The sequence below is a fragment of the Rhinatrema bivittatum genome, chromosome 13 (assembly GCF_901001135.1).
Source record: "Rhinatrema bivittatum chromosome 13, aRhiBiv1.1, whole genome shotgun sequence".
In the NCBI taxonomy this organism is placed as follows: Eukaryota; Metazoa; Chordata; class Amphibia; order Gymnophiona; family Rhinatrematidae; genus Rhinatrema; species Rhinatrema bivittatum.
The window spans coordinates 6,221,068-6,235,522 of NC_042627.1; the positions used below are offsets into that span (position 1 = coordinate 6,221,068).

The 14,455-nt window shown below is 44.6% G+C and overlaps 1 protein-coding gene across 3 annotated transcripts in view; it reads left to right on the top strand.

Annotated features, from left to right (window-relative positions):
* The first annotated feature begins 854 nt into the window (after positions 1-854).
* LOC115074985 (MLX-interacting protein-like) overlaps positions 855-14,455 on the top strand; it is a 57,274-nt gene continuing 43,673 nt past the window's right edge. Inside the window, exons 1-2 of one of the 3 annotated variants that reach the window (XM_029575027.1) lie at positions 855-2,158; positions 2,493-2,599. In XM_029575027.1, coding sequence (XP_029430887.1) covers positions 1,785-2,158; positions 2,493-2,599 — 481 coding nt within the window. In that variant the 5' untranslated portion in view covers positions 855-1,784. The remainder of the gene's footprint in view (positions 2,159-2,492; positions 2,600-14,455) is intronic. The other 2 variants (XM_029575028.1, XM_029575029.1) reach the window with 2 other exon arrangements.

Genomic DNA, 14,455 nt, shown 5'->3' on the forward strand with positions numbered 1-14,455 from the left:
CGAGCAGGCGGCTTCCTATTAGCTGGCGCATGCGCACGGCTCCTTTTCCGGGTTGCCTTGGAGAGCTGAGGCTCGAGTCAGGCCTCTCCCAGTGTTGCCAGGTTTTCATGAAAGAACAAGCACTTTTTTCCAAAAAAAGCCCAAAACACATGAGATTGAAACATTTTATTTTTTTTATAGCAGTTAATGCCCTCACATACTCATACCCCTCTCCCCAGCCCCCTCCAAGCAAATCTCTGGCCCCCACACTCTCATTCCCCCCTCCCTAACCCCTCCTAGCACATCTCTGGTCCCCACACTCTCATTCCCCCCCCCTCTGTAACCCCTCCGAGCACATCTATGGCTCCGCACACACTGATTCCCCCCTCCCTAACCCCTCCGAGCACATTTCTGGCCCCGCACACACTCATTCCCCCCTCCCTAACCCCTCCGAGCACATTTCTGGCCACGCACACGCTCATTCCCCCCTCTCTAACCCCTCAGAGCACATCTCTGGCCCCCCCCACACTCATTCCCCCTCCCACCATACTAACTCCTGATACCTGGCTGTAGCTGCACACTCTGGATTCCTTTGCTGTTGCTCTCCAACGCTGTGCTGCTGCCCGCGTGCGATGCGGTGCTAGCTGGGTCTGCCCACAAACTGTGTCGTGTGCATCAACAAGGCTTGCAGCTCCTGCTCTGATTGGCTTACTGCTGCACTATAGGGATTGGGTGCGCCTGCTATGGACAGGCTTCATCGCAGCAGCAGCAGCCAATCACTGTAACATGATTCAGAGCACAAGTCCTGCCCAACAAGCCCAAAAAAACCGCGACTGGCAGAAAAAAATAGCCCAATTAAAAGCAACCCGCGAATCGGAAAACAAAACCGCGAATGACTACAAAAAGAAGCCCAATCTCGCGGTAAATAAGCGAGGTTGGCAACACTGGGGCGAGCAGGCGGCTTCCTATTAGCTGGCGCATGCGCACGGCTCCTTTTCCGTGTTGCCTTGGAGAGCTGGGGCTCGAGTCGGGCCTCTCCGCTTGGGTTCCGGGCGGAGGACGGGCGAGCAGGCAGCTTCCTGTTAGCTGGCGCATGCGCACGGCTCCTTTTCCGTGTTGCCTTGGAGAGCTGGGGCTCGAGTCGGGCCTCTCCGCTTGGGTTCCGGGCGAAGGAGGGGCGAGCAGGCAGCTTCCTGTTAGCTGGCGCATGCGCACGGCTCCTTTTCCGTGTTGCCTTGGAGAGCTGGGGCTCGACTCGGGCCTCTCCGCTTGGCTTCCGGGCGGAGGAGAGGCGAGAAAAGGACCGGAAAAAAATGGCAAAGAGCGGCGAGAGCGTGGCAGATACCTGCACTCACTTTAGTCTCTGGGATCTTATCCTAAATTCTACCTTGAGCGGCTGAAAGAAGAGGAAATAATTATCATTTCCAGTTCCTGTTTGGGCCATTTAATAACTGATGATGAAGTGGAGACCTCTCTGTTTATGAGTTTTTTTAAATAGTTACAAACGGACTGTTCAGTTTTAAAACATTTTGGGTGTTATCGTTTCCTTCATATTTAAAACCTGGGCAAATACATTTTTTGTTTTCTGTCACTGAAAATTTTATTTTTAAATATATTTTTTTCAAGGAAAATTATTTTACATTTTTCAAGTTTGAGCTTCTGAATTCGACATAAAAATTCTAGAAGGTTGTCCTGCCAGTTATTCTAAGTACTTAAAATACATAGTTTTTCAATTGATAAGGTGATTTAAAGGGATCTTCTTGGGCAACTTTGATGTCGTGGTGCGCTTAACTACTGCTCTTGGTATGAGGCCGGAAAGGGAGAAACCGAGAATGCCCCGTCCCCAGATTATTCACAGTGGGCATTTCATGGTGTCAGAGCCACATGCGGATCCAGATCCTGTGCTCAGCCCCACTGGTGGTGAAGGAGATGAAGGTGAGGAGAAGACTTTGCCCTCTGTGACGGTCGTAGATCATGAGAAAGCGGGGCTCCTCATCACCTCTGCTGTGCCAGGACATGGGCGCGAGGGACAGCGGGTGAAGAATGCTGGCGCTTACGACTTTGACACGGTGAACATGCGCACATGCCAGATTTACCGCTTTGGCCCACGGAGCAGTGGGTATCTGAACATTGATGCCTCCCTCACTAAGCTGTTTGAGTGCATGACCCTGGCATACAGGTGAGACCTTTTCCATCATGCTATGTATTTGTTTTCTCCAACTTTCCATCTCAAAAGCAAAAACCCTTTATGGACAGGGCATTTTCTAGCATTTAATGCCCTGCTATTGAAGGCCTTTATCATAGAAACATGAACGCAGAAAAAGACCATATCCTCACAACCACTCAGCTCTACAATTCCTACCACTTCCTTAGCGATCCCCTGTGCTTGTCCCATACTTTCTTAGCAAATTAACTAATAGTAAATGCTTAGCTGAATAACGTTTTACACAGCCCAGTTCAGCTTCGTGCAAGCAGCTTAGTTTGAATTTTGCCTTTTCTTCCCTTTCTTACAGTGGAAAAATTGTATCGCCAAAATGGAAGACGTTCAAGGGTTTAAAACTTCTGCAAAGGGACAAGATTCGCCTCAACAATGCTATCTGGCGAGCATGGTATCTACAGTGTAAGTGCCCACATATCACCAGTCACCTGCCTATTCCATTGCACAAATCTGAAACTAGTATGCAATCTAATTGTAAATAGCTATTAGTTGGGTGATTAGCTCAGGAAAACTCATGTTGGCATTGGAGGCTGTGGTAAGACGTCTACCAGGAAACAGACTTAACTTTTATCCCATATTTTGCGGCACTGGAGAGCTCCTCTTCTGAAAATGTCTCCCTTGCAACCATGGTTTAAAATCGTGTCTTTGTTAAAGTCACTGAGGCCAATACTATAAAGTGTGCTCAGCTGAGCACACTATTAACAGGCGGTTTGACACGTGTTTTTAACGCATGTCCACTACCCCTTATACTATGAGGGGTTTAACACGTCAAAAACACGTGTCCAACCCTCTCCCCCCCTCCCCCGAAACTAATAGCGCTCATCACATGCAAATACATGTTGATGAGGCTATTGGTTTTGAATTCCGGGATACTGAAAAAAAGTGTGGCCAAGAGCCTGAAAAATTGTACAGAAAAGCAGAAAATACTGCTTTTCTGTACACCCACCAACTTAATATCCTAGCGATATTAAGTCGGAGGAACCAAAAATGTAAAAATAAATAGAAAAAGTACCGGTCAGTCAGGTTAGGAAAATGGATGCTCAATTTTACTGGCATCCGTTTTCCTAACCCATGGCTGTCTGCGAGTTTGGAAAACCGACGCTTGTAAAATTGAGCATTTGTTTCCTGAACCTGCTGACAGCCACCTCTCCTGGGTTTCTGCTAATAAGGAGGTGCTAGGGACAATAGTGTACAATAGTGTGTCCCTAGCACCTCCTTTTTAGCATGACCCCTCATTTAAATACAGGATCATGCGCGTTGGGAGAGTGGGTGCTCACCACTGAGTGCCTGTTTTCCCACACTCTTATTGTATCGGCTTGACTGTGTATAGATAACCCCATATAGTTAATCTGCAACACATCTGTAATGTTTGTAGGTTTAGTACAGTGTTTCTGTCCCCTGTATGGATTCTTTTGCGTTTCCAATCTTTCTATCATTAGGAGTCTGCATGCATGGTCTTCTTTCATAGTCCTTGTATTCTGATTTTTATCAGAGGGCCATTATGTGTGTGCTGTCCTTTCTCCTTCTCACCTGACTCTCATTTTGGAACTATCATTTACTGATTCTCTCTTTCTGCTTCTCTGCTCAGAAACTTCCTGTATCTTAGAATAACCAGCAAGTCTGGTCCTCGATTTTTGCCTTCTGAGTAGCAGCAGGCTGTGATGTACAATTCAGCAGTTAAGGCTTTGCTGCTATATATAGTAATATATTAAATGATAATTAGCTCATCTAGTCTGCCCAGTTATTCTTGTCCACACTGCAAGGATCTATCCCAGTTGGCCAGCTGTAGAAGCTGTAGAAGCTTAACCACTTACAGGATATGGCTCCTCTTGTTGTCTTCCTCATTAATTATCTGCCATCGTGGGTAGATGAGTATACAAGTTCCATCTCTTAATTCAACACTTAGCTTCCTCCCATGTTCTTACCACCAGACTTTGTACTAATGTAAACTGGTACCAAATCTAGTGAGGCTATTGCCTGACCATCCAGTCACCTAGGTCTTTATGGCTTGGATGGATGGTACCCAACTACCACCCACCTAATGGCATGGACCTTGATGGGTTCTGAGGAGTTGTAGCTTCCTGGTTCCAGCCCACCTACCTTATGACTTTGTGTCCTTAATTCCCGCTTCCTTTTTTTCTACTCCTTGTGTTTTCCTTATCACCTCTCCCTTATATCTGCTTGAGGGAGTAAAAGAGAGATTTCTTAAAATACTGCAACTTCCTAACCTTGTCCTCTACATCTGTTTCTGTTCTTGACTTGTGTCACAGACCTAATTTCCTTCACCGCTATTGGTAGGTCACTTTCTCAGGAAAAAAGGATTCTGTTGTGTGTGTTTTCTGAATCTTTCTCCCTCCAACTTCATATTATGACCCTGTCCCATATATAAGAATATGTATAGCAGAATCCTAATACTCGCCCTATGTCAAATCTTTCAGGTTTTTTTTTTAAGCTATCCTCTTACAGTTTTCCTAAAGCTATGGAAACAGCCAGGCTAGGAGGAGAAAGAAGTATTAATCCATTTGTTTTAGCATTTAACAAAGCAAAATTTTGGACAGCTGCACCAAAGTGCTGCTTTTAAAAATAATAGCACCTAGTAGTGCAGGCGGATGAGGTGACGCAGCAAAAAAAAAGGGAGATTCAGGAAGGGACATCAGGAATCTTAAATAAAACTGGGGATTTTGAGAATTGTTCCTAGAGGGGCAACATTCATATAAGGGGAGTACCAGAGAAGGAGGAATTTTCCAGTTGGTGAAAGGTATCTGTAGGCTCATTCTCCAGAGGGACTTGCCTGATGTTGAGGCTCCTGAGGTGGTGGTGGACCAAGCACCCAGAGCTTTGAGGAAACCGATTCGCAGTCGAATTGGAGATGATATTGCAATACCTTCATCACTTCCCTGTTACAAATAAGATAATGCAGTTGGCTAGAGGCATGGGACAATCATTGGGAAGGTAAGCCTATTTAAATTTACAGTGATGGATCCGCCATCTCGCTGCGGTAGCGTGTAAGTATGCAATCCCTTACCAATACGTTACGGGCAGAGAACATTGGATATGAATGGCTAGATCCATTTGGAATTTCTTCACGATCAATTGCAATACTTCAAGTGCGATCTGTGGAGGAAGCAGTGACCATCTTTCAAAAGGCGGGTATACAGATGGAGGAAGATTTGAATGCTAAAACGCAGCAACGCCGTGAAACCTCTCGGCAGTGAATTGGTAAAGGCGGGAAGAGATTACGTAGGAATTCTGACAATGACTTGCAATTGAAAGACCCTACAACTTGAACGGACGACTCGCTAAGGTGGTAAAGCACTAATCTTATATTTCTTGAAGTTGCCTAGCAGCATTTGCCTTGGGTAAATTGGGCGACTAGTTATGTTGTATTTGGAATCTGTGCTTTGATGCAGGAAATGTTACACAGTTTTGAAATAGGTTAAGGGGTAGATTTTAAGAAATTGTGCGCGTGCTACCTGGCGCGCACACGTGGACGCCAGGACATGGTCCTCCAGCAGAGCAGCAAATGGCCGCTGTGCTGGAGGCCTCTAGCCCGGACCGCCCCTTTTTACGAAGCCCTGGGACTTAGCCGTGTCCTGGGGCTTTATGCGCGTCGCCGGGCCTTTGTAAAATAGGCCCGGCGCGCGTAACCCCACCTACGTGCGTAAATGCGATGGATTTACACGCCCAGGGCTTTTAAAATCTGGCCCTGATCTTGTTGCGGTAGATGGGCTGGATGTTCAATATGTAGGACTTGTTCTCTGAAGAGCTGGAACTTTTGGATGGTTTCATGGGAGGGGGCTGACTGTAAGGTGAAATATTGGTTGCGTTAGGGGTTGGAGTATAACCCTTATCCTTTTATTGGGAAAAGTGGTTGATATAAAAATAATGAGAGAGGTCTAAATTCACATAGAAAACGGCACTTAGTACTTGAGGAAGCAAAAACTTCTCGGGCCCACATATCTCTTTATACAGGAAACCTAATTCAAACGAAGAGATGAGTACTTATTAAAAAGTAAACTGTGCCCTATTATCTTTTTTGCATCAAACACTTTGTGGTAAAACCATGGAGGAGTGGGATTAAGATTTTGCTTATTTTGCAATATGAGCTGCTAGGCAACAGAAAAGATTTAGAAGGCACATATTTGGCTATTAATGTAGGAATGAGTGATATAATAGTTACAGTGGTAAACAAATGAGTGATTTCCTATAAGGATATGTGGTCCTGGGTGGAGATTTTAATTTGACTTATAATAGGGCACTGGATAACTCCAATTCCCATACAGACCTGTTAAAAATCCATAGAAATACATTTAAAATTTTGGCTTCTTCATAAGGCCTTGCTGATATTTGGCATTATGTAATCCTTCCCATTATACATTTTTTTTCTAGAGTTCATAAATCGTACTCTCATATAGATTTATTCTTTCTCCACCAACTTGGAGTGTCAGTATGTAGGAACTATTGCATGGGCTGATGTCGGGACCATAGAATGTGAGCTTTCGAAAGTGTTGGAAATGATTCTTTATTATAAGATTTACAGCTGTGTCCCAAATTAAGGCAAGGTATAAGGGAGTATTTTCATTTTAATGATGATGCAGAGGTTTCTCAGCAGACGTTGTGGGTTGTCTTGTGGGGTCAGCTGATTTCTAAGGCTGCAGCTGTAAAATAAAAAAAGACAAAAAGAAAAATTAGATTTATCTATCAGAGTTTAGTCATCAGAGAAATGGGAGTTCTAAAATACTCGGAGAATTTGATGAGAAACAAATAAGATTACCTGTCAGGAGATTCAGTATAAAATTGACATTAATCGGCAGGATTATTATGAATGGTGAAATAAACCCAATGAATAAATTACTGGTATGGCAAGAGACAAACTGTTCTAAAGCAGCTTTTGAAAATAAGATATCGCAGGGACTGTTTTATACGATAATGACCACATTAGCGGTTTGTACAATTTATCAAGAATTGTATGCAGCAGAAAATAACATCACTGCAGAGGATATTGAAAGCTATGTGGAAGAAGCTATCATCCCACGTGTATCCTCTTCAGGTGGCTTTGGAGCTAGATAGGGCTCTTACAAGTTTGGAAATCGATATGGCAATTTCGTCTCTAAAAGTAAACAAATCTCCAGGGTTAGTTTTATAAAAGGCTTCGGGACGTCTCAGTTGCACATCTTCAGACCCTTCATAACTCATTATCACCCAGCTCTATGACTTTGGCAGGTATTACCGTTATCCCTAAGCCAGGCAAAGATGATACTTTATTTAGTTCTTTTAGACCAAGCTCATGTTCAAATATTGATTTAAAGATAATTGGCTTCTGGATTGAACAGGGTGTTACCAGAATAGGTTCATGTTGGGTCTGGCTTTATTCCAGGGAAATAGGCCTCAGACAATATTTGTAAAATTGCAAAGCTGATTGGGACCGCAAAAGAGAGGATGAAGCCGGCAGTGATGCTAGCAGTTGATGCCGAGAAGGCATTTGACCGCGTTCACAGTGGGTATTTGTGTTCAAAGTATTAAGTAAGTTTGGTATAGGTCCTAAATTTATAAAATGGCTGAAGGCAATGTCTCTTCCCCTAAAGCGTGTATTAAAATTAAACTGTTTTTATTCTCATATGTTTGTGTTGGGAAGAGGGACAAGAAAAGGGTCTCCATTATTTGCTTTGGTTATGGAACCTTTTGCTGGAAGAATCCGACAAGATGGGAATTAGCATGGGATAGCTATAGCCTAGTCCCAGTAAGATGTCACTATTTGCGAATGACATCCTGTTTACCATGACCCTTGTCCTTAAAGAATTAAGAGTTCAGTTGAGACTCTGGATTTAAAGTCCATATGGGGAAATCAGAACTACTCCCAAATGTCTCAGATAAAAGATGTGTTCCCTTTTCAAATGGGCTAAAGAGAGTATTTGAGCGTTCAAATAGGAGCTGATTGGCAAAAATTATTCCAGTTAAATGATCTCCCTTTAATAGGAAAAACTATGAAGGAGCAGGAATTATGGTATCTTCATCAGTTTTTCTGGTTAGGCCACATAGCAACAATCAAATGGCTCTGCTTGTTCAAACGTTGCCAGTTGAAGTGCCCGATGGGTTTTTGAAACTTCTACATAAAAGGCTCTTTCAGTATATCTGGGAAAAGACCTCCCAGGATAGCGCGACAAATTCTGTTACGGGAAAAAGCTAAGGGAGGGTTGGCAGTTCCTGATTTTCAGTGCTACTATGCTGCAGCACAATTGAGGGCTGTATATCATTGGTTCCCAAAAAGCAAGATTAAACAATGGGTGTACATTGAGCAAGGAGGGCTGTCTCAGGAGTATTTGTACTCTGGGAACATCCCAAGGGGACTTTCTTAAATAAAATAGATAATTCCTTCACAGCATTAACTGTAAAGATATGGACCAAACACAAGTCTAGATTAACAGGACATAATGAATATTCTCTGTTAATGCCAGTGGGTATATATCTAACAGAGTAATGACGGCAGAAAGACCAAAATGATCCATCTAGTCTGCCCTGCAAGCTTCCCACGGTAGTAACTGCCGCTCCGTGCAAGTTACCCCCATGTTTCTCTTAAGGGTATCTTAAGAGAATTCAGCAACTTTGAACCCTTTCCTTTGCTCTGACAAAGCCTCTGATGTCCGGATGGGAATCAATTTTCGTAATAACGGGTCAAATGAGAATATATAAAGTAACGGGGATAGGGAGCAACCCTGCCTTACTCCCTTCTGGAGATAGAGCCTCTGCGAGGTTAGGCCGTTGACTGTGATTTGCGAGGCAGGAGAGTCGTATGATAGTAATAGATAATTTATGAACGCCCCCGAAAAGCATATCGGTTGAGAAGTGAAAAGAGATAAGCCCAAGAAACTCTGTCGAACGCCTTTTCAGAGACAAATCCCACTGCTAAAGCCTCTTGTTTCTCTTCCTGACAGAATTTCATGGCCGTTAACAATTCTGTTAAGGTGTTCTGAGGGTTTCTCTGGGACTCTTTGCCACAAGGAGGTTAAATCTTTAATATCCACTTGAACTTCTTTATTCCCCCATTGAAGATTCCAACACACTCGACCTGTTCCTCCTGCTTTGAGAACTTGGCAAGCAGATCCAATGTAATAGGAGCCAATGAATAACAAATTTCTCAATAGCCGCCATTGCAAACCAGAGACTGTCCATATGTGATAGGACTTTGTCAGTCACTAATAGTATCCCCAGGTATTTTTCTAGTTAAGGACAGTAGGAGGAGTTTTGTGTATTTGGGATTCGTCCCTACGCCATAAGCCCAGATTTTTGTGGGAGGCTTGTGAGTGGTATAAATGTCTGTCTCTCCAGTCTTTAGTGGGAAGGTGACTGGAGAGAGAAAGATTGGAAAAGGAGATGAGGAGAGCTAAAGGTTCCCCCAGGATCTTAAAAAGGCAATTCAAGCAGGACGTTTTGTAGGAAAGAGATTTTGAGAAGGTTTTTAGATTGATTGACCAGGGCCTAAGGAAAGGGCTTACCCCTACCCCCTGCCCAGTGTCCCAGGTGACTGGATCAGGGATCTTTTTGCCCAGGCAACCAGTTGACAACCTGGTTGAGCCAAGAACTCAAGAGACTTGACAGTTTTTGGCAGGGATTACAGTTTACCAGTTTTGACCCATTTTTTAGGTTTTTTTCCTATAGGTTTTGCTTGGAGATATTCATCCATCAGTCCAGTTATATGCTGGAACTACATTCTAGTTATTCCTCACTGGTGAGGATATCTCTTCTATGGATGAAGGTACAAGATCAGGGAGAGAAGTGAGAGAGGGAAGAGAATGAACAAGGAAATCATTGGTTTTGTTTTGGTGATTTGTTTGATGCAGATTCTTATTTTTGTGTTTTTTGGCTTGGATACTTTTCTTTAAATTTCAGTAAAGACTTTGAGGATGATATTCGGAAGCTATTTAGACAGATAACTGAAAAGTTATCTAGCTAGAGTATGCATGGCAGCTACTTCCCTTTATTTCAAGGAAGGCGTTATGGTATTGTGGACAACATTGTTTTCTCAAAATAACTTTATTTTTATGGAAATATCGGAGGAAAACATTTTAGATATTTTCAACCGGTTCACTGTTTGTCACAGAACCAGATTAGAAGTCGGGTTGTAAGGCACCCTCTGATTTTGAGAAATTTTTGTTTAAAGCAAAATATTCATAGAGGATTGCTTTCTAAACTGTATAAAACTATTAGCACTTCCACTGGGAGAAAAGGTAAGGATTGGGGAAGGAATTGGATGATCAAGTGTGGGAGGATTGTTACATGGCAGTGGCTAATTGTTCCATTTCATCTGCAATAGTCAAATCAAATTACAAATTAATGTATAGATGGTACCTGATGCCTGATAAAATCCATAAGATGTATCCACATTTTCCGTCTGCATGCTGGCGGAAATGTAGCAGTATCAGAAAGATTTTTTCTTATATGATGGACTTGTCCAAATATTGTGCCCTTTCGGAAGAATATTGGGACATTGGTCAAGAATATGATTTCTCTTCAAATACCATGGGATTCTAAGGTCTTTCTGTTATCACAATATCCAGACTGCTGGCAGTGGAAATAAAGCTTCTGATTAACCACGTCCTATGCGCAGCTCACTGTGAAGTTGCAGCACATTGGAAATGACCAGAGTTGCCTCCCTATGGTTGGTATTATGCAGACTGCGGACTATTCACTATATGAGCTACCTCACTGCGATTAGAAAAGATAAGGTACTAAAGCATATAAAGGTGTGGGAACCATTCCTGAAATGGTATAAATAACATTAACTTTTTCCATCTGTTTTAGTCTACCTACTCAACTGGTTGTACAAGTTTCCTGTTATCCAGTGAGGGTGGGGTTACATTGGGAAAAGTCTTTCATGGTTGGTTGTTCTTTTGGTTGATCATGAAGTTGATGATAACTCTTTTGTACTGTGCACCGTGATTAATACAAATTTTACTTGGGTAAATAAATTTATTCTTTATGCAACTGAAAGATTTAAAAATACACAAGGTGAGCACCTTCCGTCTTGTCCTGCTACACCAGTTGAACTATGACAAGTGGGTTATTTCCACCTTCCAGCACGTGGAGGCAGACAACACTGATTTCTCTTGTGACATCACAGCTTCTACTTAAGAGGTGGTGTTAGCAGTGAGAATCCAATATTTTCTGCCTCTGGGAGATGGTATGGCTAGGTGGTGCAGAGGACGTCACTGGATCTAGGGATCAGACTCCGGGTTAAGCCACTGGCTGCGGCCAGCAGAGCAAGCTCGTTTCGGAGTGCCCAGTCTCTTTGGGGATTTGGTTGAGCTGAGGAAAAAAATGTTTCAAGCTTTGCTTGATAGGCAGGTTTGCTGGTGGTGTCCTCCTCTCTCCCTCCTCCTCCTGTGCTTATGAATAAAAAAAAATAAATTAGCAAGGAGCTATACAGGGGAGCTTCCCTCCTTGGTACAATCAGGAGGAGCTGTTCCCTAAGGCCGTTCAGGTCCATGTGGTGAGCAGCAGTCTGCTCCGGAGGAGGGAGGGGGATTCTGTGATTGGGCTAGGTTACATCTGCATGGGCCAATGGAGAAATCGAAATGCGTCTGCTGCCTCAGTGCCTATGGAGTGCATGGGCAGCTGCAGAGAAGGGGCTTGCTCTGCCTGGCCTGCATGGATATGGGAAAGGTGCCGGGAGAGTGCTCCCTCACTCTGCAGCCAATGCAGGGCCCTTTCCCATTCGTGAACAGCAATCACAGGCAGGGCTGGAGGGCTTACCACATGGTCTGGTACAAGTCCTGCTTCTCCAGCAGCCATTTTGCAGGTTCCTGTGTCGGCAAACTTGTGCGGGGCACTATCGGCAATGGTATGTGGGGAGGTCGCGATGCCTCCATTGATGGTTTCCAATGGGACCCTGGTGTCATTTCCCCCCCCCCCCCCCCGGGTTGCTAGGAAACCTTTCACCGGAGTTCTTTCAATTCTTGCATCAGACCTTTTGTGTATTTAATAGGCCATCAAATTGTGTGGCTGCAGAGGCCTGTAAGGTTTCTGAGTGCTTGCCCTCTATTTTGGCACTGCAGGTGTTGCCCAAGAAAGTGTGAGCAGCCATTGGAGCCCTGGGCCTTTCATAGGAGCAGGACAGCTCGGAGGGCTATGGAGAAGTTCAGTCTCTTTGGAGGAAGGAGAAGTTCCTTCGGGTCCAGAGGATGAGTCCAACATCCTCCTGTTCCATAGGGATGACATTGGAGGTTTGATAGAACAGCTGGCTTCTTAAGGGGAAGCAGAAGTCCACTAGGGCTTTTCCCTTGCCCCCCCCCCCATGGTGGAAGAGATGAAGCTGGCTGAGTGGGAGTTCCTGGAATTGGCATTCGGAGGTGAAACTCTTACAGAGCTTGTACTCTCTCTCTCCAGTCACCTTGCAGAAATATTTCCAGGTCCTGATAGTAGACGCCTTAGTCACAGCAGTGATTTGGTGTACTACTATTCCAGTGGAAGGAGGTACATTTGTGAAGGACCCTCGGGATCATAAGATGGAGCCTCTGCTGAGGACTGGTGTAGTAGTACTAATGAAAAGGAAATTAACAGGTAAGAAAATGTCTCCTTCCATTTGTTCGGCCTTGGTGGTCCAAGCACTACTGCGATGGATCCAACAGCTTCCAGCGAGTGAAGAGGTGGCCAGCATGGAGTTTGTTACAGCCTTTCTGGTGAATACTCTGTATGATTTGTTATGGATTTCCTCTCTGTTAGTGGCCCTGTTGGTCACGGTGTGTCATCTCCTGTGACTGCGTAATTGGGCGGCTGACTCTTGGTCCAAAACATGTCTAGGGCAGTTGTCTTTTATGGGAAGGCTGTTGTTAGGGGAGGATCTGGACCAGTTGGTTAAGAACCTGGGAGATTCTAAGCCCCAGCACTTGCCGGAGGACAAGGGCTGCTCTATTTATAGGGCCAGCAAAGGTTGGGGGCATTTTCAAGCCTTGAGGTGGTACCAGACAGGTAGGCAGTTCTTTGGTGCCTCTTTTGGTTTGAGAGACCAGGAGCAGTCCTTTAATGGAGCCAGAAGACAGAGGGCTGATGCCGGTTCCTCAATTGGGTCTAGTAGACCCTCCTCTGAGATCCAGCTAGTTCACACTCTCCTCCCGTAAGGGGGCCGCTTGCAGGAGTTCTTCAAGGAGTGGACCCACATAACTTTTGATCAGCGGGTGTTGGAGATTGTTCTCTCAATTTACACTCTGGGCCTGCATTGTCCCATATGAGATGTCTTTAGGTTTCTCCCTGTTCTATTCCAGCCAAGCAGTAGGCTGTCTGTGGGATTTTGCTGCAACTGCAGTTCTTGTGAGCAGTGGTACCTGTGCTTTCGTTAGAGCGGGGCCATGGCCTTTATTTCATTTATTTTGTGGTGCCCAAGAAGGACGGTTATTTTCGTCCCATCCTGGATCTCAAGGGTGTGAACCACAGTCGGCGGGTGCTGCATTTTCACATGGAGACACTGTGGTCCATGCTCGCCGCTATACGTTGGAGAGAGTACCTGTGTTCATTGGATCTGTTGGAAGCCTACCTGGGACAGGAATAAAAGGTACCTACGTTTTTTGTGTGCTGTTGGAGAACTTCCAGTTTCTCCCTGGCAGGCTGATATTTCATGTATTTTGGCTTTTCTTCAGGGTGGTCTGGACAAAGAGCTGGTTCTGAATTCCCTAAAGGTGCAGGTGGCAGCTATTTCTTGCTACCGTGGGCCTACATTGGGTGTCCCTATAGCGACTCAACCTGATGTGTCCCAGAGGGGCGTAAAATGGTTGTGGACACCTTTCTGGCCTATTGTTGCCCTATGGGACCTCAATATGATGCTGGGAGCCCTTACAGGGGCTCCTTTTGATCCTTTGCAGCAGAGTTCCTTGAAGGATTTGTCATTGAAGACTGCCTTTCTGGTTCCTGTGTGTTCCATGCAGCGGGTCTCTGAGCTTCAAGCTTTACCTTACTGGGATCCCTTCCTAGTGATTTTGGTAGAGGTGGTGGTTTTTCGGCCAGTGTCATCCTTTCTCCCAAAGATTAATTCTGCCTTTCATATTCATCAACTGATTTCACTGCCGTCCTTCTCTCAGGAAGTGTGTGGACAGGAGTTTTGGTCCTCAGATGTTTGTACATGCAAAGGGTTATATTAAGGTACTTGGAGGTTACTAATGCCTTCTGCAAATCGGGCAGGTTGTTTATTCTTTCTGGGGGTTCTTGTAAAGGTGACATGGTCCCGGAGGCCAATCTGGCTCGCTGGATAAAAGAGACGATTGATTCGGC